Below are 26,279 nucleotides of genomic sequence, written 5' to 3' on the forward strand. Positions count from 1 at the left end.
CAATAGGATTTCAACTAGACGTGGTGTAAGTGGAGTTCCCGATTCGTGAAGTGTTGATAGTACCTAAATGGAATGGAAACCGGGCTACGACTCTTTCCAACCTGTTGACGTAAAAAAACAATTGTACCTCCTCTCTCTCACTCTCATGGTTGTAAATTTGAATTTAACTGTCTCAAACGTTCAACACTGTACAACATGTAGCCCAGGTCTGAACCAGGTATTGTCATACTTAATAATGTCGCAGCTTAGAGGTGTCGGTTCCGTACATGCACCAACCGAATACGGTAGTATTGTAACGGCGTGACATGTAGACCGCCGGTCCATGGCATGCTACTAAGGTTCCCCAAGGGGGAAGTCTCAAACGGGATTATATTGCGTAATATCAAAGCTTGTCTTTTACTGAAATATATATTTTATTTCAAAACCAGCAAAACTGTAAAATTCCCATATCCTCAATTAATATTTGTACAAAATATAAACAGAACACGCGATAGAAAGATGAATCTTTGGTGCATCGGTGCCAACATACCTGGCAGCTCTAAATAATAAGCATCGTCTAAAAACAAGACGTAACCCTGATAAAGATAGGGATATACGGAATGTTTTGTCCATATCTTAGATCATAACACAAACATGTCCGTACTGAATACATGCAATCAACATATCAACAATTGTCAACAATATACGTAGAAAATATGAGCAAATGAGCAAATTAACGTTTTTTCAAGATCTGCTAGTGGGAATTTACTATAGAGAATAAAAGAGGTAGATATACACGTAGATACCCAGGGCATAGATAGATAGCCTGGACATAGAACGCCCTGCAATATATGTGGTTAGGAGTCGGCATGTGTATCCGACACATTGAGCTGGAGGGCTGTTAACAGAGATAAATTTCTCTTTAAAAGTAATAATATTTAAGTTTGTTTTTCGCGTTACAAATTATTTTCCCATTTTGTATAAAAACACTTGAATCTTATAGCTAAGCAGTACAAGGGGAATGTTGACAGGTGACATAAATTGCCGGGCTAAAGAAAATATACTCTTCAAAATTGGACTTGACTGAAAAAATGCAAAACGTAATCAAAACTTTAAAAGGCTGACACTAATTGTAGATGAGGTACGGCCATATTGTGCCAAACGCCATCACAAACCTGTGTCAATACACGGAGTAACCATATCTTGTTTGTTCAAGTTCAGCCGCCACCAGACAAGGATGTATACCCGTTCTGGCCTCAGACCACAGTTATCTCCCTTATTTTACCGGAAGGAAAATAGGAGAATACAGAATCTTGTTTAAATGGGCTTTTCATGCTGTGTGCTAAATCTTCCAGGGTGACGTATGACAGCTTAAATGAAAGCTCAGACGTTATTGCAAAATTGGTTTTGTTCATAATCTGCGCATGTTATTGACTTCAGCCTTCCATGACCCCCAGTTCAAGGCTGTTAGGTGTGTTTCGTTTTGACGCTTCCGGTGACCTTTTCTGACAGTGGATACGGCCAAATTGAGATGGTGGGTATCAGCCGATTTTTTGCCGGTTAGGTGACAAGTGAGAGGCTGGTCACCATGCAACAACCTATTAATTATTATGGACTGGCAAGTGACTGCAGATAGCAAAGAAGGAAAACAATTGTGGTCTGTGGTTATTTACCATGGTGAGTGATCTCCCTTTGGACCCACTTGGTGGAATGTATCTGACATGGGATAACACAAGACTTCACGGATATCAAGGTAATAAATGGACTGGAGTAGGATATACGTGAGAAAATAAAAAAAAATTAGTAAAAAACATAGTAAATCATGGAATGTATAACAAAATGTATGACTTCTATGATCCTTCAGTCACCAAAAGTATATGTATAATAAGAAATAGTTAAAACAGAAACATATATGTTTGTATAAAGAGGGACGAGTGGTATTAAACGGTTTGTTCAATGTCTCAATCACATCCACGGCGATTATGACGTAGTTTGAGACACAAAACATATGTGCGATTTTTCATGCATGAAAAGGAAAGACTTGACGGACGAGTTTCATCCTCTGTCTCTTTACTGTTGTCGTCATCAAAACAAACCAACCCTCTTTTTCATCTCCAGCTGTCTCCATTTCGGTTTTGAGAGATAGTCGTGCTTTGTAATCTTGAAAATCTTCTTGAATTCTTCATCGGACAAGTATTTCTGTTGAGAGAAGAACACATATTGTCATTTAGAGTCAACATGTGATCGTTTCTGCTACATCACTACACAACTTATCATATTCATGGTATATGTGTATATGTATGGTGGCTGATTCGGGCCATCGCTTTATCGCCCTGTAAAATCAAGGCGACATTGCGACAAAGCGATAGCACGACACGACATTGCGATACGCCGACACGATATAGCGATATTGCGATACGGCCAGAAAACGAAATAGCGAAAACACGACACGATATAGCGATAACACGACACGAAATGGCGATACGGCGACACGAAATGGCGATAACTAGACACGAAATGGCGATAACTAGACACGAAATGGCGATATCCCGACACGAAATGGCGATATCCCGACACGAAATGGCGATATCACGACACGAAATGGCGATAAAACTGGGCGACATTGCGATATTGCGATAAAGCGAAAAGGCGACATTGCGATATAGAGACACGATATGGCGATACAGCGACATTGCGATAGCGCGAAAAGGCGACATTGCGATATAGAGACACGACATGGCGATACAGCGATTTTGCGATATAGCGACATAGCGATATAGCGATACAGCGACATTGCGATATGACGATATTGCTCCCTTTCCATTTGTGAAATGTGCAAAAGTGGATAAGTTTATTCACTTTTAGAATCTAATATGTGAAGTATGGGATTAAACATCTGGCTAATAAAAAATAATTTACATGATTAATGTTCATGGGTTTCAGTCTATCTCTACAGATATTTTTAGAAAGTCTGGGTCTTGTAGTTGTTATTGCATGATGCCTCTGGAAGACGATTTGGAAACAAACAGTTAAACTCATGTGTGGCCATGGTAATGTGCACAAAAGGATTAATGAAGCTGATTTCCCGTTTTCCGAAAGTCTACGTCTTGCCGTGTCAAGTTAATGTTTAGTACTAATGTCATGATTTTTATCAGTTCATAATGCACAAAGTGCAATTTTGAAATATACTAGTATACCTCAATGTGCTAGGCTCGTTCACAGCACATCATCCTGCCGCCGACTGGTATATACTGGATGAAGAACGTGCTTTACGTGCGCATTCTAGTAGCATCTCATATTTATTTATTTATTTATTTATTTATTTATTTATTTATTTATTTATTTATTTATTTATTTATTTATTTATTTATTTATTTATTTATTTATTTATTTATTTATTTATTTATTTATTTATTTATTTATTTATTTAAAATTATAACCTTATCTTTTACTTGTTAAAGTTAACACTTTCTCGATTTGGTTGTAGCTTAGAAGTTCGTTTTAAAGTACGACAATGATAAATTTGTGGACGTGGCCGATAATACCGCTTAACCGTTATATTGCCATACGAGCTTCACAGTACTATATTTCGCAAACCGGTTCACCCGATACGATCTGCCATTTTTGTGATGTAGCCAAACTACTAATAATATTCGTATTTCCTCTATATCATTATATATTAATACACTCCGTATTGGGTCCTCTTATGTTCCTTGTTTAGATAAATGAATCACTTATTGGTATCAAGCAACATACTTTTATTTGCTGATGATACCTCCCTTTACATAATCATACGTAACCCCACCGATGCACCAAGAATGTTGAACAGTGATCTTGCTAATCTGTCTGAGTGAAGAAATGAATTGCAGGTGTCGTTTAGCCCCCCCAAACCAATGACAACGTTATTCACTGAAAGGCAATACCTAGAGCGAAAACAGATTTAATGATGGATGACTATCATAAACATTTAGGGATACGATTTCAAAGCAATGGTATATAGAATATGCAAATCGAATATCAAGTAAAGAAACTAGTCCTATAATATATTGCTTTTGGAATCTTAAATGTGAACTAATAAACTAAACAGAAAGACTGTATATATCATTCCTCCTTCCTGTCTTTGAATACTGTGACTTCATTTGGGACAACTGATCTCAAGAACAAGGATCAGTACTAGAAAGATTACACCTTGATGCTCATCGTACCTTAAGCGAGGCCATCATGGGTATCAGTCATTAAACAAATGACGAAGAAACATGTATGCCATCTCTCTTTCAAAGGAGAAAGAATCATAAATGGTTTATTTTTTATAAGATGGTACAAGTTTAACGCCAGAGTACTTAACAAGATAAGCTCCACAAGAAGTGGGCAAAAATACTCACTATTTCCTTCATAATGCCAAAGATACTCAAGACAGCCAGAACAAAAACAACTAGACGAGTTCAACACTATAACACTCTCTTCTTCCATTAGTCATACAAGGCTACAATAATCTGGACGAATATGTAAATCGGCAGAGTTATTGTATAAATTTAAATTATATCTTACTTATTACACTCTCATTTTCAGAGCTATAAATACTTTAATTATTGCCACGCGCTTTTTCCAAATTATCATGTCCAAACTGAGACTGGGTGTAGTGCTTTAAACTTATACCATTTCGAAAGACATAAAAAGAAAACAGTTCATACCAATGTGGCTTTTTAACAGAAGATACCCCGTACTTCACTTTTGGCCCTGTATTTCGTCATATCAGACATAATATAACCAGTACTTCTACCGCAATAGAATCTCTGTTGAAGAAATAATCTGTGGCAAAGATAACGTATCCAATATTCATGCAGAATTACTTCTTACATCCATTTATCATTTCATAATTCAACTCCAAACGTATGGCTAAATAACACATAAACTCGTTTTCTTGGTTTTGAAAATTGACTCATTGAATTATACATCCTTTTACAATCTCTTAATCGTGTTTAATTCGTTTAAGCTGTTTTCTCTTGGGAGAGGCATCAATACAGGCCTTGTTCGATCTGTTTGCCATTCCTTTTTGTGGGTTCTCTGTTGTCTTTCTGATGTCTTTTCTTTTTTCTTTTTTTTTGAATAAATACTGTTTAAACCGCATATTTTTAGTTTCGAAAATGTTTATTGGTCATGTGATTGTACTAGCATGAATTTTAAACCATGTGAATTAAAGAAAATAGATTGGTAGGGCACTTGTTGTGGGGATAAACAAACCGAAATGGTGGACCCTGCTGCAGACGCTTTTTCTCGAGTTCCAAACATTAGAGCAAAGCATTCAGAAACATGTTCATTTGATCTCTCCTACAATCACACCTGATTCCTAACTGGCTAGTGGCATTGTTTCAAAAGAAATGAAACAGTAATTTCATGACCTTAAACCATGTGTTCCACTTTCACAATGTATTGCAACACATATTGCAGTACGCTAACGTATATCACAAAACATCGCAATACGAACATTTTGGTAACACCCAACCCTGCTAATGACTATTTAGAAAAAAATCGGTAAATATCTCAAACATTTCTACATTTAGTGTAATAGTTTTTGTCCTTATGTATGGAACAATGTGTCGACGTTGTAATAGTATTAACCACCCCACCATTCAAATACAACATTGACATGGTCAGAAAGCAAACAAACAAACAAACAAACAAACAAACAAACATTCATGTTTTTATCTGTTTTCAAATCGTTTACCAGAGGGATCATGCTATAACAACTACAAGACCTACACTTTCTTAATCTATAAATATCTGTAGAGATAGATTGAAACCCATGTGCATTAATCATATACATTGTATTTTATTAACTAGATGTTTCACCCCAAAAACATTTACATCCCCGCACATGTACCTTTCCTGTAAAATTCTATTGCTCTAGCCTCAACAAACCTAAAATAAAGTCAATTCCACCCAATTTTGTATCAAATTGTTTAATCTAATCATGTGTAATATTGTATCTCGGACTGTTTAATTGGGCTGTCTCCTCAAACGCTGAAGGTCATCAGTGGGTCCACAATACTGTATTCGGCGTCAAATATATTTTGCTTTAAATTCTTTAAATTCTGAGAGTGACTTACTATACTTACTGAAATTAATTCAGTGTACAATGTAATATTTTCTTATATATAGATACAAGAATAAAAAGTCTTCTACAACTTTTCTTTATGATCATATTATCATTTCGTAAAGAAGAAAAAAAAGGCACAGTATGATGGCAAATCCGTTCTGGTGAAATCCTATAGCCTACAAAGTTAGCATGATCATGGCCTGCACAACTATCAAAGTTTGAAATATGTCATCACTCATCGTGCTTTTGGATGAGCTATAGCTATTTCTGTAAACTGGATGGTTTTACAAATGCGTTTATCTCACATACTCCACCTATCAGATTCTAAAACTGAATCAGCTAACCCGCTTTTCCATATTTCATAAATGGAAAGGAAGCAATATCGCAATATCGCAATGTCGCTGTATCGCTATGTCGCAATATCGCTGTATCGCCATGTCGTGTCTCTATATCGCAATGTCGCCTTTTCGCGTTATCGCCATATCGCAATGTCGCCCAGTTTTATCGCCATTTCGTGTCGGGATATCGCCATTTCGTGTCGGGATATCGCCATTTCGTGTCTAGTTATCGCCATTTCGTGTCTTGTTATCGCCATTTCGTGTCGTGATATCGCTATTTCGTGTTGTGTTATCGCTATATCGTGTCGGGTTTTCGCTATTTCGTTTTCTGGCCTTATCGCAATATCGCTATATCGTGTCGGCGTATCGCAATGTCGTGTCGTGCTATCGCTTTGTCGCAATGTCGCCTTGATTTTACAGGGCGATAAAGCGATGGCCCGAATCAGCCACCATATATATGAACTATGCAAAAAATAATTAAAGATCACCCGAGTTTTAAACCTGTTATCACGTTACGGGGCGGTGGGATAGTCGAGCGGTTAACGCATTCGCTTGTCACACCGAGGACACGGGTTCGATTCCCAATATGGGTACAGTGTGTGAAACCCATTTCTGGTGTCTCCTGATATTGCTGGAATATTGCTAAATGCGACGTACATATCACTCATTAATGACATCACGTGCTACCTATGATCTGTCTTGACATGCAAGATTACTAATACTGCATGTAGGAATCGTTTGTTCTTTAACTTCTTTTGTGTAGTATGTGTCCTTATGACGTAGATCTTTCCCCTTGCTGTGATCCAACATTCTGTCTTGATCAGATTCAATTATACAGAGAAGCGTAATATTTCTGTTACTCTGTTGTCTGTAAAAACAGCATTCACCAATTCATTCAGTTTTGTATTTGCATACACTTACATTGAATGATATTTTGAGGCACTTTCACAAATAACGGACCTCATTGTAACTAACACTGATTGTGTGGTTTATCGCTGCTAATACCAATATATAAGCATTTCTGCTATTGTTGTTACCCTGCCTTTTCATTGTTATTAAAAGGGACAAAACAAGGTTATGAATATCTTTGGCATGGTTATACACACAAATGGGCGAAGACACCTTGTTTTGTCCCCTTTAAAAACAAGGGAAAGGCAGGGTAACAACAATAGCAGAAATGCTTATATTTTGGTATTAGCAGCGATAAGTGAGTGAGTGAGTTTAGTGCGCAAACACTGTATTAATCCAGACTAGTAACGAGCTACACACACAAGGCTACACACACGTACGCAAGTATACATACACGCATGTGCATGTGCTCACATATACGCACATGCACGTAGGAATTCACATATACATCGGTTTCCAATTGAGCAGATAGATGCTCATGCTGTTGATCACTGGATTGCCTGGTTCAGACTCGATTATTTACAGACCATATAGCTGGAATATTGCCAAGTGCGGCGTAAAACTAAACTCACTCACTGCAATGGATACTTTACATATTAACATATTTAACGTAAAACACTGCAGCCATATTGTCCCAGTTCCAGTTCAAGGCAGTTATGGTCAGAGCTCTGCCCTGGTCAGAGCTTCTGTCAGTCATGCAGTAATGACCACCAATGCATGTGGTTAGCACCACTTTGGTAGCACTGGCTTTGTGATGTTTTTCAGTTTTTAGATGACATTGGGTTTTGTCATCACGGTATTCATTTTCGTGTGTTCCATTGTATAAACATTTTTTTTGTGTCCTGGTTAAAAGCAAAAATAACGTCCCCCACAGCGTTCTCCAACTTAGCCCAAATGTCCATACCACGAGATGAGGGCCATTTTATGGCCGACAAAAACGTCGAATTCTTAATTTTCACGACGCTGGGAAATCACTCATCACGCATCACGCATCACGCATCACGCATCACGCATAATGACTGACGTCACATTTCAACTCGCTCACATAGCGAGTTTTACCGCCCAGTTTCACTTCTAAGTGCTGGAGATCTGACGTGATCAAATATATAACTAGTAATGAGCACTTTCTGACATGATCCCATACACAGGTAGATTCCGAGGTTCCAAAGAAAATATAAAAGGACGTTCGTGACTACATTTGAACGTTTCCCCGTACCTACGCTCTCTACAACACCTATGAAACCTAATTGGTTGAATACTTGCTTAGGTTCAAATACTGAACACACGCTTCCAGGAGGCAGTTAACCCTGATTTAGTCTTACTCATTTCAAAATCACCTGTAACGATTTTGCCCATTCCTCGTATTATGCCGTCACCCTTGGTACGTCATTCTTCAAACCTCTAATTTCGTCGTAATGACTTTATTTTGGTTACGTTCGATTATAAGAAACATGCCAAATGTGGTATTCATGCATGGAGAAGAAAGTGAATTCCTCTCTTAAATAACATTACCCAAACAGATCGTAAAATCAATGCATTGTGACATTTTGACGTTAGAGAGGTTTTGAGTGAGTATGGTTTACGCCGCTATTAGCAACATTCCCAGGTGAGAACAATGGAAATCGGATTCACATATTCACACATTCACCATGGGGGAATGTAAGGCGCGAGGAGCAAACTCTTCAGCCTCTGCCCCTGAAGATAGAAACGGCCAAATAGTCTGAATGACAATAACATACACTGCTCAACCCATCAGTTTTCTGAGCGTACAAGACGTAATCACCAATTAATAGTACATATTTATATGTTGCGTTTCTACATTCTTTGAGTATATTTCAGAATGTTACGTCTGCCAATAAAAACCGTGTTTATATGACAGCCAAAGCGTTCTATAAACAGCTCCTTCCTCTGACGATAATTACCAGGAAACAATAAAACTACAAACGTCTTGCATCAAAGGGCAGCAGCAGCAATGACGGAGTATTACGCGGGACACTCAGCTGGCACAACTCCGCCAACGTCTAGAGTATCTTACAGTCCCAGAAACATTGACTTTCCGCCCAGCCCGGTCTTTAATGCCAAAGCCCTATAATAAACAAGTTGAGCTTTTCCTCATGTTCTGAATCCCTCATTTCAATGGAATTTTCTTTTTCTATAAAAATAATACACGTATAAGCAACCACCCACCCCACTAAGAGTTAGCGTACATGAAGGTTGTTGTTGGCGGTACCTGTCACTATAATACTTCGTGTCACTGCTAGATTAGCATGTTAAAATGAAAACCAATCAATTATTACATCAGTAGAAGCTAATGACCTTGGGCTGTGGACATCTGACAATGATTTACACGAGAATCTTCCCCCCCTTAAATGACAGACAATTTACCGTTAGAGTTATTGCTGAAAACCTCTGACATCATAGGCCGATCACCGCTAAATACAACTATACAGATACCACTACTCAGTGTTACTGCTACAGGTATGTGCCCTCACTACGTTTCCGAATAGAATGCGCGCGCGTGCGTGTGCGTGTGCGTGTGCGTGTGCGTGTGCGTGTGCGTAGACCGATCAGGAGTACCAGTCATTCCTTCACTGGTGACGGACAGCTGGTGTGCTTGTGTGTTAGAGAGTAATGACCGAGCGCAGAATGGTTGAACAGTGTTCATGCGTGAGTGCTTACTTGTGCGTGCGTGCGTACGTGCGTGCGTGCGTGCGTGCGTGCGTGCGTGCGTGTTATATATTCTTAGGAGCACAAGGAGTCTTTTGTTATCATCCGGAATTCTAAGGCTAAATAAAAATAATAATTTTAACACACATATACATCGTGTAAACTGTTCGTACATTTCTGTGCAACAGTTCATGTGTATACAGACTTAGTTCTCGACACGTGTTTCCTTTCAACGTTTTGATTATGAAATCAATCATCTGTTCCAGGACAAAAACGCTTACCGCATCTGTTAACAGGAAATTGTCTGAATCAGCGTCAATGGAAGAGGCCAAGAATTTCTGGAGAGATTTCAAAAAGCTCCATCTGATTAAGGATGGGTAATAGTCAGGGATGATGAAATATGTCTCCCAGGTAATTGCAGCCACGTAGATGCATCTTGTAGGATGCAGTCTGTGTTACTGAAGGTATTCAGCATGACCCATATCATACAGTCAGTTGATTAAGATGGAGAACCCAGAGTAATAAGTAATAAGTACAAGTTATATGTTCATAAAATCTGCATGATATAACTGTACAACTGTGATTATATAATACAACACTTTTAACACTACAAACTGAAATTAACATTCGTGCACTAGACTGTTTCAGCAAAACATAACATAAATCTACAGTAGGAATCCTGCAAGGTACTGATAATATGACATTACTACGATGGAGCTGATTTATAGGGATGTTAACCTGAAAACATCAGCAGAAGATTGGCAAGATAACTGGGAATAATATAAAGATGTAAGAACATACGATGCTTTCGATCAAAGGATGCGATAGGTTTGTAAACACGAGCAAGACACCGAGAAAGTCACTATCAGTAATACAATTAGCATTAATGCACGATTGTAATAAACAGGGATATTTGGTACCTATGCTCTCGGAGATAAGCGTAAAAATGATACATATGTCAGCAGAAATATATCAAAGGACGATATATATGTTTGCTCAAGCACCAGGCGTGGAAGAACAAGCAAGAAGTCAGCGTGCATTTGGCAAATTGTTACAAACATTTATCATTCCATGACGATTCGTAAATTCTTATGTAGATGTATTTTATAATATGTGTTGATGATATCCTTGACGCGGGAACAGCGAACACAGCCTACAGTTAACATTATCCTTCTTTCAGTTTGTGTGAGACCATTATTTTTCCTTCAAACACCCATGACGACCAGGCTGACAATTGGTCTTCAGCTACCCATCTTGCCGTAAGGCGCCACTAACGGGATCGGGTGGTGGTCAGGCTCGCTGACTTGCTGACATCGGTTCCCAGTTGCGTAGATAGATGTTTATGCTGTTGATCACTGGAATGTTTGGTCTAGAATCGATTGTTTACAAACCGTAATCGTATAGGTGTTTATTGCTGAGTGCGGTGTTACACAACAAACAAAACGTATAGAATCTGAAGAGTGTGAATGGCGACCAGTACATCGGGGAAAGTCAGAATGGCCGCCATGACACGTGACAGAAGAGATTTCCCAGTCGTTAATGAACATGTGGGGATTACTAGTACAAGCCGTCACTGATGAATTTGGCGATCAAACATGTGTGAAATAGATAATGGGATACATTAATAGACCGCTGAAGACTATCACTGTCAAGTCTAGACACGGATACAGTCGATGGTCTGGATAGGCAAGTGCACCTTCCTCTGTCCTCCAGGATGGGTCGTCACGACCATGTCCCATAATGTCCCAGACAACATGCAGCTGTCTCTCAGACTTAACACCAGGAACTTAGAAACTTAGTTCAGGATAACAATGTTTAACTGATTACAAGCAACGTCACTATATTTGTTCAAGAGGTTTCTCGGGGAATTTGGAAGTAGTCGTCAAAGTTACGGTATAAAGAACACTATCAAGTACAAACCGTAGGAACGTCAAAATGAATGGTGAGGCCAAGGTCATCGGCATCACGGCACATGAGTGCAATTGCTGATATCTGTACAGCCACGACAAGAGGTGATATCCCAAGCCTGATATCAGCGGAAATATCGCAATAATCAGATTCTGATTACGCGCCTTGAGCAATGACTTGGTGTTTAGAGACTGTGCGCTATAGACTTTTTATTATTATCATGTTTCACAGATTAAAATGAAAATGCAGCTGAGAGGGTTCGGTTGATCCTGGCATATTATTATAAGATGTTCCTGACAAGTGTCCTACAGAAATGATAACGCCATGAGAAACAAATTCTAGAACAGACCCCCTACCGACAGTAACAGCTTGTATAATTAGAAGGGTCGCACAGACTTGATCCTGTTATGAAGACGAGGAGTGTGGAATATCAGGGACAGGAACTGAATGATCGGATCGAGTCTGAGAGATTCCTGGAATAGCCTGCTTCGCTACAATTAAAAGTCAGGTCTCTCAGTGCAAAATAGTGCAGGCAACAGACCATGTCTGATACTGAACAGAGCAAAGGCATCGTATCGGAGCTTTAATAGCTTGATCGCAATAAAATACCATCGCTGCTTCTGAACATATATCAACATCATGCAACGCGGTATTACAGAACTTGAGGGGGCACTAACAAGCTTGGTATTAATTAAGTAAGGGAAAGCCGCTAACGAGAATCAATATATTTCGATTTGTTCTTCAACTCCGCCATGTGTCGGAGGAAGATATGAAAAAGAGGCTTTTAATGAAATCTGTGACTGGAAGTAAATGAATGTGGATCAGAGGTAATTGGGGGCTTTCATGCCTAATTGTGTGATTACTGGCCGTGTATTTAACACTGAAATGACAAGTCATGGGGATCGATGGATACTGACAAGCACTGGGATGCTTCTACTAACGATGAGTGATTGGCATGTTAACGATGACTGATTGACAGCTACTGACAATGGGTCTGCTCCCCGGACCTGTCTGCTGGCCGTGTCATTGAATTACAGGGCTGAAATCTTACCAGGCTGCTCTGAAATCGACTAAATTTATGACGGCAAAATTTCATAAAACGTGTTGGGAGTTAGGAATAGAGAATTACTACGTCTGGAGCTGAAATTAGAACGTCTGAGAGAATCAGAGCGTAATGGGTGAAGGAGGATAACTTCATTAAGGACTGGTCAAGCGACCTTGGTCATCCTATTTAGTATTCAAATGGACATCTGCTGTAGACAGGGGAATTAATGTATGTTCTCTAAGTAAATTTCAGTCGTAAATACCTACCTCGTAAGAGAAAAGGTCCTAATGAGGATATACAATGATTACTTTTAACCTTTTGTGTCTCAAATACACCGTTTATTACTAGTTATAAACAATGTAAACGATTATCTTACGAAGCAGATCTTATTAACGGCAAACAGCGGCGAAGATTGTGTGAACAGTTTACTGATAATCAGTGATAATCAGGTTATACATGAGGATGATAATCATGTTCTAAATGTGGGATCTACCAGTAACGCACCTTTCAATATAAATTATGGGTTTGCTGTTTTATACAATTGGCAGAGTGTGAGACAACTCTCACTTTACCTTTCTTCATCTCACGTATTATGATTTCGTTTTGTTGGAGACGAATTCCATTTTTTCCATGTGTAAAACATAAGCGGACTTAGGAAAACAATATACACCAAGTCTTATCATAAATGCACTTACATTAAGTAAATGTTTTTTTCCAACTAAACTGCCTCATCTATTTTTATTATACAAATGTGCTATAAAAACCATCCCACTTATTCAACATGAAGGAAAGTACTAAATACATTGTATATCAAGACGTTAATGGCATAGGTGAATGGTGTCTTGTTTCAGCAGAATCCGGCAAGTTGTGTATCAGAATGTAAAGATATGCAATCAAACACAAACAGTTCTCTCAACACAGAGAGTATCACCATGTATTTCCACAAACGAATATTAACGTGCTAACAGCCTAGGACGTCAATTCGTGAGTAATGGCGGTGGTTTTAATGCTGCATGGTCAGTAAGCAGGTTATACCACGAGGCAAGTGGCAAAAGACATCTTATTCTCCTCGTAAAAGTAAAGGTTCACGTGCACGTTAAAACAGAACAAAATATAATGAAGACATGAACATCCAATCACTCAGATTGTTAAATCTTTGAATTCGGTGTTAAGAACATTATACGCTCGCACAGCCATTGCAAAGTATTGACACCAAAGATGGAGTGTTGGTATAAAACTGCATATTCTCGTGTATATTCAGATTGTGAAACTGAAGTACAAAGATTGTTGTCACTCAAATATGACGCTAAATGGCTGACCCTCATAGTCATTTCACGAAGTGACTGAAATTGTTAGCAAATTTAAACTTAAGACCCCAAAATGGTCATGTTGAACAAGTAGAAAACATATTTAAGATTTACTTAAATATATTTCAATGTGCTGCGTCTCAAACGTGCAATACTTTAAACGAATATAATCCAAGCCCCAATAGTACTGATACTAGAACTGATTTCTTTACTTTTTTTCATTCGTTAACGCCAGCATAGCACGATGGCCTAAAGGCATCAAGATCATACCTCATCGTTTGGCCTCAATGAACATGACAAGCCGAGACTGTGGTCAGCTCCTAGTGTTGGCTTTGCTGGAGAAGTCGGGGTTGAGTGTCAGTAAATGTCATCCGATCTTCAGACTGTAGACTCCTAGCGTGAGTGTTTCACAGTGAGTCATACCAATACTTGTCTCCGTGGTACGTGCTGCTGCAGCCGTCGGGAAGACGTCTCGATCGCCGTTTACACGACCAATTCATTACTGACACGCTTACTAATGTACACCATTGTGATCTATTTGTTGCAGACCGACACGCACACAATACAAGCTTTCAGACAAATTAGTATCAATACCGTGATATATTTCGATTTATAATCGATAATATGATTACTTCAATGAAACTGAAACAAAAATCTATTTCTGTCGTATATTTAACTATGGTTTGGTCATGATGATGTTTAACTGGCCTTGGCATGGACAGATTTAAATGTGTCATATTACCACAAATCGCCACAGTTTGTCCAGGACCAACATTGCTTCCTTCTGATTTAGTGGTGTCAAGTCTCCTTTCACCTTGCATCTGACCTTTCGACAGAATATAAGCACATTGATTGATTGGCCTTAAAACGTTCCGTGTGCTACCATAGTATATCAATAATTTAGAGAGGTTTTATGTGAAACTCGATCCCTATTGGTCAGTTTGTGGTACCATCGTGTAACCCTTGACCTCTGTGATATTGATAAATTTGGCAGTCTTTCGGGTTGACTTGTGTTGACATGTGTTGAAAGAGTGAATTCCGGCCAATGTCATCAATATTTTGTTATCCACAGGGACGGGGTCCAGTGTGACATTTGACCTACTTAGTATCCTGACCAACGTAGCCGGTCATGGAAGGTGACCATGACTATCCAGGATCAGATATATTCATATATTGATTTCATATTTCGTAAATTGATAAGTGCCACATTAAGATGACGAGGGGTAAGTGAGCTTCGTGTAGATGATGTCCAGTCCCTTATCATTTTGTTGGATGTAGTGAATTATTGTGTGTTCTCGCTGAAATGTAGATCAGCGTATACAAGCAGTTGATTTATCCTCAATGTCGAACCCTAACTATGACATTAAATATGAGTGACGCCGTCCTAAATCGCATATGTAGATGAACAGCTAGGACATGTTTCATGTTTCAGCTGAAATGATGACAGTATTAATGGCGACAGATCCCCGATCTCGTCAACCTAACGATAAATACAGGAATTAATCCATCAACACCCAGGTGGCCCGTGTATATTGCAGTGAAATAGACAGCATTTCATTCATGTCAATTACGCTAAGTTAAGCGATGACAGAAGATATTCACAGACTACCTAGACTTGATAATAGTTGTAACCCCGACCTGTCAATCACTGCACTGTCTGGTATATATCAAGTGTACTCGCAAATGTGAATAATACTTGAAAACACGTTGCGTTTTCATTTCTTTAAAAATATTATTACGTATTATTTAATTATCAATTATGAAATGTGAACATCACAGAATCTTTAGAATCTAACTTTATGCAACATATTCCATAATCTCTGTGATGACACCCGGTGTTCCTACTGGGATTCTGTGGCATAATGGCGACGTTTTGTATGAATAGGGTCTGAGACGTTGCAGTGTGTGATCCGGTTGATTTGTATTCCGTCGACGTTGGAGATTCACACCCTCGGCATTTGGAGATTCACACCCTCGGCATTCTTTGTCCTATTTGTGCTCTGCACCATTTCCCTTTTTCTTAACACAAGTACGATGTTTTGTGCATTATTTTGTGTAATTGATACTGTTATGTAGCGTTCATACCTAGAGTATGCAATCTGATATAGACATGGCAAAAATGACCATCGTAACTATCCTAAAAACAAATATCCTTGGTAAAAGGATTGGATCTTGTTCATTGTTATGTAAAACACCAGTCTCGAAATGCTAGAAGACTGTAACAATGATTGTTACATCCGTCATAGTAACGTTTGTTGGGCCACCTGATGCTGTCGTCGAAGTTACGACAGGAATGACTACTGGTGATCAATAACGACACCAGCTGTCGGTAATAACATCTCGTGTACCACGCAGTCGGGTGCCAGTTAACCTTTGCAATACTGCGCAAGTACTGCGATAACAAAGCCATTCCTTGATATTACCGATAACACCCATCCTGTAACCACCCTTACCCATTTTCCTTTAAATCCAGCATGTTCGTCCTGATGCATGCATCCCTTGGTAATATATAAATAATGTATAACGCTACTGTTGAATGTTTCATGCTTCAATATTGGCTTACCTCCTTGTTGGTGACGTCCACTCCTCTTGGTACCAGGCGTCTGGTCAGTTCCTCGTAGGTGTAAGTTTGGTCATAACAAGCCAGTTCCTGTAACATGCATTATGTTGTCAAAACTTTAACATTTAAGTTTTCACATTTCTACTTTCAAACTAAATTAGGGATTGCTATTTTGTTAGGTAATGCTTCGAGATTAATGCAATACAAACGCTTTTGAGATTACATGTCACGCGGTCGATAGATATAATCTGATGTGATGGCATACGCTAACAACTGGTTTCTCTGATTCTACATAATAGGCTGAAATAGCTAGGACACAATACAAACAATCAAACACACATTATATGTGCTTGCAAATCATTGGGGATTGTAACTATTCTAATTCCAGAGGCGTCAGATGCTGCTGACGAATAAAGTCAGATACTACAGTTTACTAATATCCCAGCCTACGAAAGTCGTTTCTAAAACCGACCAGACAAAAACGCTCAAACATAAACACCGACCGATTCCGGATGACATTCAAGAACACTGTCTGACCAAGTAATCCAGTCTGTTTCACAGCCCCTGTACCACAATGTTTTCCCTACTGCCTAGCCCTCCCTGCAATGTAGTTTGTCTCACAGTCCCTGTACCACATTATTTTCCCAACTGCCTAGCCCTCCCTGCAATGCAGTCTGTCTCGCAGTCCCTGAACCACATTGTTTTATTTTCCCTATTTCCCCCTCTATTCTTCAGGTTCTGAATTCCCCACCTCGTTCCTCACTGGGAGTTTCTTTCCAATTCAAATGGGTTTGTTTGTTCTTACTATCACAATTATATACATGCAGAGACTAACGGTTAGTCTTCACGCAACCCTCCTCACTCAGACAGCAAGAATGAGATCCTTTCGACCAGGTTTTTCTGTCTGAGGTCACGTACATCTACGTCGTCATCATTATCTACGCTTCTTTACGTCAGTACTTCTATCTATGTCATGTATTCTGAACAACGAGAACCCGACAAGGACAATGTCCCAGTGTCTTGAAGCTACGTCGTGAACAACATCTTCAGACAATGAGAATATTCAATACCTCGGATGAGAAACCCAACAAGCACAATCTCCCCATTTAAATGTGTACTTATTGGTTTCACTTCAGATATGAAAATATATTTAGCAGAGATAGAACGGCATCTTTATCACAGGAACGGCCCTTACAATGTACCCTATTGTCAGCCCAAAACTGCAGGATATTGTATCTCACAGTTCCTGAGCCACATTTTTCCCTACTGCCTTGCCCTCTCTGCAATGCTAAAGCCCTACATGGAGCAAGTCTACATTTCCTCATGTCTGAATCTCCCCCATCACCGATGCTCCTTCTCGGTTTAAATGGGTTTATTTATTACCATTCAAAATTTTATATGTTTAGAGACTAAGCGTTAGTCTAGACGCAGGGATGTTTTATAAGTTTCTCGATCGTCCTCGCTGGGTTGAACAAATCGATTCAGCTATCTCAGGACCAAATCTTAGACAAAGGCTTAGTCTCTGAATATGCATAATTTTGATAGTAGCAAATAAACCCATTTTAATTGAATAGGAGCCCCCAGGGAGACCAGAGATTCAGTGGGGAAATCTAGACTTGCTTCATTTAAGGATTTAACAGTGCTGAGAAGGCTTGGCATTGGGCAAAATAATGCGGTTCAGGGACTGTGAGACAGACTATTCCAAATCTTAAGGTTTCTCAAAGTCTCTTATAATACTACTAATTTGACTAAATGGGAATATACAAAGAGCGGTGTGATTTCCATTACTGAGCCCTGACGAACCATCAGCGCTACACTTAACAGTTTGACCAAAGAGGTTTTCCTTCTGTCTTAATTATCTGCCTGCAACATAGAGGGGATCATCTTCAAGTTTCACGTGTTTTCAGTCGCTGGCAATTAGTAAGCTGCGGTGAAGAGGCCAGGCGTAAGTGAGCTGCTTTGAATTAGGATTGAGAAGAAAGCCCTCCTTGCTAGTTACATCATGAAGAAAAGAAATGTCAACAACATTTGCCTGCTTCGAATGGCGATTAACAGGGGTACTTGCATCACCGATGTCCGAAGATGAAGACTGTTACCAGTAAAGCGATTGTCTTTGTGCCGGCATAAAATTCAAACCTCAGTTGTAATGGTGCTCATTGGATGTGGAGGAACGACTTTAAACGATGAGTCATCAGAACACGCCTACGTCTGATGTAATTGCACAGAAAGCGGTGACGTAACAGATATGGCGTTTGAGAATAGAATTGCACTCAATCGCACTGAGCAAAGAACACGTGAAGAACATCACTCAAATATACATACATTTGACTGCAAAGTTTTGAACTGAATGAATGATGCCATATGCTATTTGTGTCAACTTATCAGTCAGGATATATATGGGCCCCAGTTGTAATGCATTATATATATACTGGGTAGTTTCAAAACGTACCACGTGATAGATACAAACAATCTCACTAAACACTACATGTTATCAAGAAAGTCGCACGCAAAGAACCAGCACTAAACATTCACAGAACATTAGGGACAGTGGTGAGATAACTTGGAATCGGGTGGACGTTATTACAAAGCACACACTGGCAAAATTCATGATACTCGGAGAACTGGTTATTCACCTAAATATTGCCTATGCATCCAATGCATCATGCATATAGGGAACGTAATGATAAGATGCAGATACAATGCATTGTATTTGCAAGGTACGTGACCATTAACTGAACGGTCAGAAAAAAATCGGTGAGTTTTAGAGAGTGAGTTTAGTTTTACGCCGCACTCAGCAACATTTCAGCTATATGGTGGGCGAGAAATTCAAGTGTTTTTTTAGATCACGTGGCCAGGATGAATAAGGGTACGCGTGGGGATTAGAACCGATCTTGAACAACCCATTCTAGTCGTAATATTCGACCAAAGGGATCGGAGTGGTCAAGTGTACTGGCATAGTCGATTCGTGTCACCCCTTCGTAATTGCAAAGATCGATATAATTATGTCACTCACTGGATTGCTTGGTAACGATTAGGTTATTTACAGAACCCTGTCATGTAGCTGTAGTAATTGCAACGTGAAACAAACAAACAAACAAACAAAAAATGTTTTCACCTCTTGCACTCTGGTTGCAGCCACGTTTTCCCTTCCCAGCTCTCTCTTCATGTCCTCATAGGACTTGCCGTACTGGAACATCACACGGAATATAGTATCACGGCGTGACATCAGTGTTTTGGGTCTTAGAGATTTTTCCCACTAGTAGAACATGCGAGCACGGGTATAGCTCACACATCTAGGAACAATATTAGGCAAGTTTGGGATTCTAGTCTCATTAATGGCATGAACGGACTCTACAATAAATGGTGACCCCTAGGACAACACTCACCCTGTACAAGCATAGTGATACTATGATGAGAGTATCCTTGTATCAGCACACTGATACCAACAAACTGGATAAACACATTCTATCTATCGTGACAATCAAACCTAGATCTTTGGCTGAAGAGCAAATGCTGTAACAAATAGGCTGCAAGAAGTAGTCCTTCGTAGTAACAATATGGAATACTAACAGAAAATAACAGAATCAATCGCCAGACAATGTGTTGTATATATATGTTAAGAGGTTATTATGATATTATGTGAAGGTGACAGCCTACAGCCGGGTGAAACCAACTGTATTGAGTATAGACTCATTGTTCGCAGTATACATTGCCGTCAACAACGAAGTCTAACATTGCTGTCCAGTGCGTCTCTAGTGCCTGTCCAATGAATACTGACAGCTCTAAATTTTGTAATACGTACACTCCATTTGTCGGGATCCCACGCGTGGAAATGGCCGGTGAAGTGTAGAGGTTCGAAGCCCTGTTTGATTTGCATAATGAGGGTATTATCCGGTGTCCGCCCTGCTGGATCAGTACGTATGTACTCCTTTAAACAAAACAACATAGAAAAAAATACAATAGAAAATTAAGAGATTACAAGAAGGAAAGTGAACAAACGATTAGATATAAACGATGTAATATATATTATATCTTTAACAATAAAACTTTCTGATAATATTGTTTTTCTCCATAAATTATCTTTACCAGGCTATCCACGTTGAACACGAGGCATTATACGTCGTCGTGAACGGCGGATCAAAAGCAGAACGCATTACCAAACGAAGACATATTGTTTTTTGGGTGTTGACACTGAGCCGGAAACGAACAGTAGTTTTGATAAGATAGACTATATATCTGGGGTCTGTTTAGCTCGAATTTGATAATACAGGTCATGACCCAGAAAGAATATCGGATTCAAACTGTGGCTTCGAGAAAATGTCAATTCAATATACATATTTAGAAACACTTTCGTTGTCAACGTCGGCTACAACGGAATGTCAGACACAGATTCTGGTTTTACAAAATGTTGGACTAAAATGTTAGATATTACACAGTCCCTCTAATGTTGGCTACTACTGGAGGTCAAGCACTGATGTTGACTACTGCAGAAGGCCAAACACTGATGTTGGCTACTACAGGAGGTCAAACTCTGGTGGGTACTACAGAAGGTCAAACACAGATGTTGCCTACCACAGAAGCTCAAACTCAGCTGTTGGCTACTACAAAATCTAAAACACTGATGTTGACGCCTACAGAAGGTTAAACTCAGATGTTGGCAACTACAGAATCTCAAACACTGACGCTGACGCCTACAGAAGGTCAAACGCTGACGTTGACGCCTACAGAAGGTCAAACACGGATGTTGACTACTACAGAAGGTCAAGCACGGATGTTGACTACTACAGAAGGTCAAACACTGATGTTGGCTACTACAGAAGGTCAAACACTGATGTTGGCTACTCCGGGGTGTCAGGCTAGTATGCTGGCTGCTACAGAATGTCAGTCTCTGGATGCTCTGTCCACTATGATATCGTACTGATAGTTTGAATTGATTGATGGATACTCTGTTACAGAGACAACACCAGCAAACTGTTATCTGAACCATTGTGTTCCCGTGTTTCCCAACAGGCCTGCCATTACGTGTGATCCCCCTTCAGTGCCAGCCATCTGTTTGTGTTATTGGAACACCTACCATAGCAGTTGAGAGGCTCTCCTTCCTTTCCACCTCGTTTGCTCCTTTGCCAATCCAAACAAATATCTGGATGATAAAAAAGTTAAGTTTTAGGAAAATATTGTTACAGTAGCGTGTTGTGACGCAAGTCATTAGTTTGGCCTCAAGTCAGGTAATCATTTGGGTTGTTTCAGGGAAGTAGCATCATTTGATCGCAAGAAGGTGAAGTTTAATTTGAGTTATTTTTCAAGTTCAAAAACCGATGCATTTACTGTATGTTCAAAGGCGATTTTCATCGTTTTTGTTGTGACTTAGACGAAATCTTTGAGTTCAAATAGTCCTCACTGAACTCTTCTCTTTTTCAACAAATACGTATTTAAACGTCCTGTACCTCGTCGAACGTATCAAGAAGCATGACGTCATCTTCAACCAGATCCTTAGAAAACCATGAAAAAGAAGTCACGAAGTTAGCTGCTAATACACGATATAATCTTTAAACAAGAGGTGATGATATGGATGAATTCACACGATGATTAGACGATGACGTCTCATCACCTTAGACAAGTCTATTCCAGACCATTATATTAGAAAAGTCTGGCCCGTCTGGTTTCCTTGTAGAATACGTACATACACGTCCCTATGTCTGTTGAAAGTGTGAATTTCACCACAGTGGAAGCTTTGATGAATACAACTTGGATGAGTGACTAACACGGTTAACCTCACCTGCTAAACTGTCCTCAAATTATGCTATCTACTGGTAAGACTGTAGTGTTCTCAATTAATCATCGGAAACTCTGGTAATATGTCTGTCAAAAGTGTGGATCGTGTGACCACACACTCAATGTCACCCAGCCCTAGCCCGATTATTCATACCAAACTTGCTCTCACGCACCCATGCATGCACGAACGCACGCCATAGTGTTTTGATAAGAGACCAATGAGAGTAAACGCAGAGAAGTAAGGATCAGGACCTACATATATTACACAATACAAAATAATATACAATAATTACGAAATAACAAACATTTGCATCTTTCCAAGTAATTGTAATAAACAAAAAAATTTTTTTTTTCAATTTTGCATCATACTCATAAGACATGTCTCAAGTCTGTAGGAAGATACCGACAATATCATACGCACGTGCTTATGAATCACAGTTCCGACACCAGGTGTTCACTAACCGTACATGTTAAAGAAGTGGTGTCCCATTATGCTACAGTATAGACTTCTGAATCGTATTTCTCCTCTAGGCATACTGTACTGAGTGCCATAACATAGCTGCAATCAGTGTCATATCTGTTAAGATGCTGACCTGGAGCGTATAACGAAGGTCCAAGAGCCTCGGATGAGGTCGACAAAATGACACGCTGTCTTAATTAAGATTAATTAACTTATTAAAATGATTGATGTTGTTACACAGAATAAATGTCGGCATGTTGCAGTTATAATTCTGTAAGAGAAGCTATTTAGCGAGGGTTCTAACATAACGAATGTTTAGTGGTTCACAAACACAAACTAATATTATAGTCAGAGTCGTAATACTGTATAAACGACTTTGCCTTCAGTAGATATTTCATAATTGACTCGGAAATGGATTTTGTTGATATTGCTTTCTTGTATTTACATCTTATGTGTGTAAAAACACACGAGTAGAGTTCTCTTTTAAACAATTTGTACAGACGGTCTACCTAACGCTTAATTGAACGTGTATCACTGACGTGAGTCAAATGTTTCCAATTAATTTGTTTAAGGGAATCTTTTACATTATCAGCTGAAAAATAATGACGAATTTATTTCAAAATGTGTGTTTCTGTTGTGATATTATTTACAATATTACTACGCGATATTTATAGAGCGCACATATCCACGCAACTAGTACATGCTTTAAGCGCTGGTATTATTTAACCCTATTTTACTACATGTACATGCAAAGTAACGGAAAACAAGGGACTGTTGGTAAACATCTGATGAGGCACAGCACTTGTTGACCGCTCCTATCACAGCAGCACCTGTAGTGTGGAACAAAATTGCCTGTTTCAGTAACACCGGCACCAACTCTTCAGGCCATTCGCAGAGAACAAGCAACACACCTATTCCCAGGAGACCAGAACATGTATATGTTGCCGAAGGTGGAAATGCTGTTAGAGGCTGCAGTGAGACCCTAAGGACGGTTTCCTTGTTTTTAAAGCAATGTAAACCGCGAGGATTCAAGCTGAAACTGTGTTGTATACATAAACTATCATGTTATGAACATGTTAGGAAACTTCACCTCCATGATAAATGCCAGGTCTTGCTACGGAGTCACCCAAGATAATGAGTATCATTAAAGTAAAAACTTGTTCGTAAAGTAAAAGTTCGTTAAAAATATATGTTTTACAGAAATGAGTTAACGTATCTCGAAAACATAAAACTCTGCAAATATCAACAAAGAGATTAATAAAAGGAGGGAAACGGCAGGGTATCTTGACAGTAAAACACCACGCTACGAAATCCCTGGACCAGTTCTCGAAATGGTGGAACAGCCATTTAGCTTGCTCCCGTCCATGCAGGATGGCTTTGGCACCATGATTAGCCATAAAATGTCCGCTCACGTTCTGTGTGCGTCGACTGAATGCTTCCAGGGTCCAAGTCTTGCTAGGAAGACCCCCAAGATAATGACCATAACTGCCCTCATAACCAGTCGCACGGAGGTGGAGAATTAGAACGTGCGACTGATAATCACACGAGTTAATGAGAGGGCCAACACTTGGTTGACCGTCTTAATGGTCCGTTTCAGAAACTTGTTCGAATTGAGGAATGTCTCTCTCTCTCACTCTCCCTTCTCTGTCTGTCTGTCTGTCTGTCTGTCTCTCCATGACTCTATTGTTTTGTCTGTTTCCCTGTGTGCACATTTATATGAATCTGGAAGGTTCATATGTGTTTGTTGGGCATGTCTTCGTATCTCTGTGGGTATATATGAATCTGCGTCAGTGAGTGTGAGTCTTTTGTCTCGCAGTATATATATATATATATAATTAATCTTATATATATATATGTATCTGCGTCTTATATATATATATGTATCTGCGTCTCTCTCTGCGCGTGTGTGTGCGTACGTGCGGTGTTTGTCTTTGTGTCACTGTATGTATATGTATCTGCGGCTGTGTGAGTGTCTGTTATCTCTCAGAGTAGGTGTGTGTGTTTGTCTTTGTCTTTGTCTCTGTATGTATATGTATCTGCAGCTGTGTGAGTGTGTGTGTTGTCTTTAAGTGTAGGTGTGTGTGTTTTGTCTTTGTCTCTGTCTCTGTATGTATATGTATCTGCGGCTGTGTGAGTGTCTGTTGTCTCTCAGTGTATGTGTGTGTGTGTTTTGTCTTTGTCTTTGTCTCTGTATGTATATGTATCTGCGGCTGTGTGAGTGTCTGTTGTCTCTCAGTGTATGTGTGTGTGTTTGTCTTTGTCTTTGTCTCTGTATGTATATGTATCTGCGGCTGTGTGAGTGTCTGTTGTCTCTCAGTGTATGTGTGTGTGTTTTGTCTTTGTCTCTGTCTCTGTATGTATATGTATCTGCGGCTGTGTGAGTGTGTGTGTTGTCTTTAAGTGTAGGTGTGTGTGTTTTGTCTTTGTCTTTGTCTCTGTATGTATATGTATCTGCGGCTGTGTGAGTGTCTGTTGTCTCTCAGTGTATGTGTGTGTGTGTTTTGTCTTTGTCTCTGTCTCTGTACGTATATGTATCTGCGGCTGTGTGAGTGTGTGTGTTGTCTTTAAGTGTAGGTGTGTGTGTTTTGTCTTTGTCTTTGTCTCTGTATGTATATGTATCTGCGGCTGTGTGAGTGTCTGTTGTCTCTCAGTGTATGTGTGTGTGTTTGTCTTTTTCTTTGTCTCTGTATGTATATGTATCTGCGGCTGTGTGAGTGTCTGTTGTCTCTCAGTGTATGTGTGTGTGTTTTGTCTTTGTCTTTGTCTCTGTATGTATATGTATCTGCGGCTGTGTGAGTGTCTGTTGTCTCTCAGTGTATGTGTGTGTGTTTGTCTTTGTCTCTGTCTCTGTATGTATATGTATCTGCGGCTGTGTGAGTGTCTGTTGTCTCTCAGTGTATGTGTGTGTGTTTTGTCTTTGTCTCTGTCTCTGTATGTATATGTATCTGCGGCTGTGTGAGTGTGTGTGTTGTCTTTAAGTGTAGGTGTGTGTGTTTTGTCTTTGTCTTTGTCTCTGTATGTATATGTATCTGCGGCTGTGTGAGTGTCTGTTGTCTCTCAGTGTATGTGTGTGTGTGTTTTGTCTTTGTCTCTGTCTCTGTACGTATATGTATCTGCGGCTGTGTGAGTGTGTGTGTTGTCTTTAAGTGTAGGTGTGTGTGTTTTGTCTTTGTCTTTGTCTCTGTATGTATATGTATCTGCGGCTGTGTGAGTGTCTGTTGTCTCTCAGTGTATGTG

The 26,279-nt window shown here is 39.5% G+C and overlaps 1 protein-coding gene across 1 annotated transcript in view; it reads right to left on the reverse strand.

Moving 5' to 3' along the window:
• Positions 1 to 394: 394 nt before the first annotated feature.
• LOC137285051 (advillin-like) overlaps positions 395 to 26,279 on the reverse strand; it is a 79,100-nt gene continuing 53,215 nt past the window's right edge. Inside the window, exons 22-27 of the mRNA XM_067817241.1 lie at positions 22,255 to 22,299; positions 21,885 to 21,950; positions 20,613 to 20,738; positions 19,926 to 19,997; positions 16,814 to 16,900; positions 395 to 2,178 (exon numbers count right to left, since the gene is read on the reverse strand). Coding sequence (XP_067673342.1) covers positions 2,065 to 2,178; positions 16,814 to 16,900; positions 19,926 to 19,997; positions 20,613 to 20,738; positions 21,885 to 21,950; positions 22,255 to 22,299 — 510 coding nt within the window. The 3' untranslated portion in view covers positions 395 to 2,064. The remainder of the gene's footprint in view (positions 2,179 to 16,813; positions 16,901 to 19,925; positions 19,998 to 20,612; positions 20,739 to 21,884; positions 21,951 to 22,254; positions 22,300 to 26,279) is intronic.

Source organism: Haliotis asinina, chromosome 5 (assembly GCF_037392515.1).
Source record: "Haliotis asinina isolate JCU_RB_2024 chromosome 5, JCU_Hal_asi_v2, whole genome shotgun sequence".
In the NCBI taxonomy this organism is placed as follows: Eukaryota; Metazoa; Mollusca; class Gastropoda; order Lepetellida; family Haliotidae; genus Haliotis; species Haliotis asinina.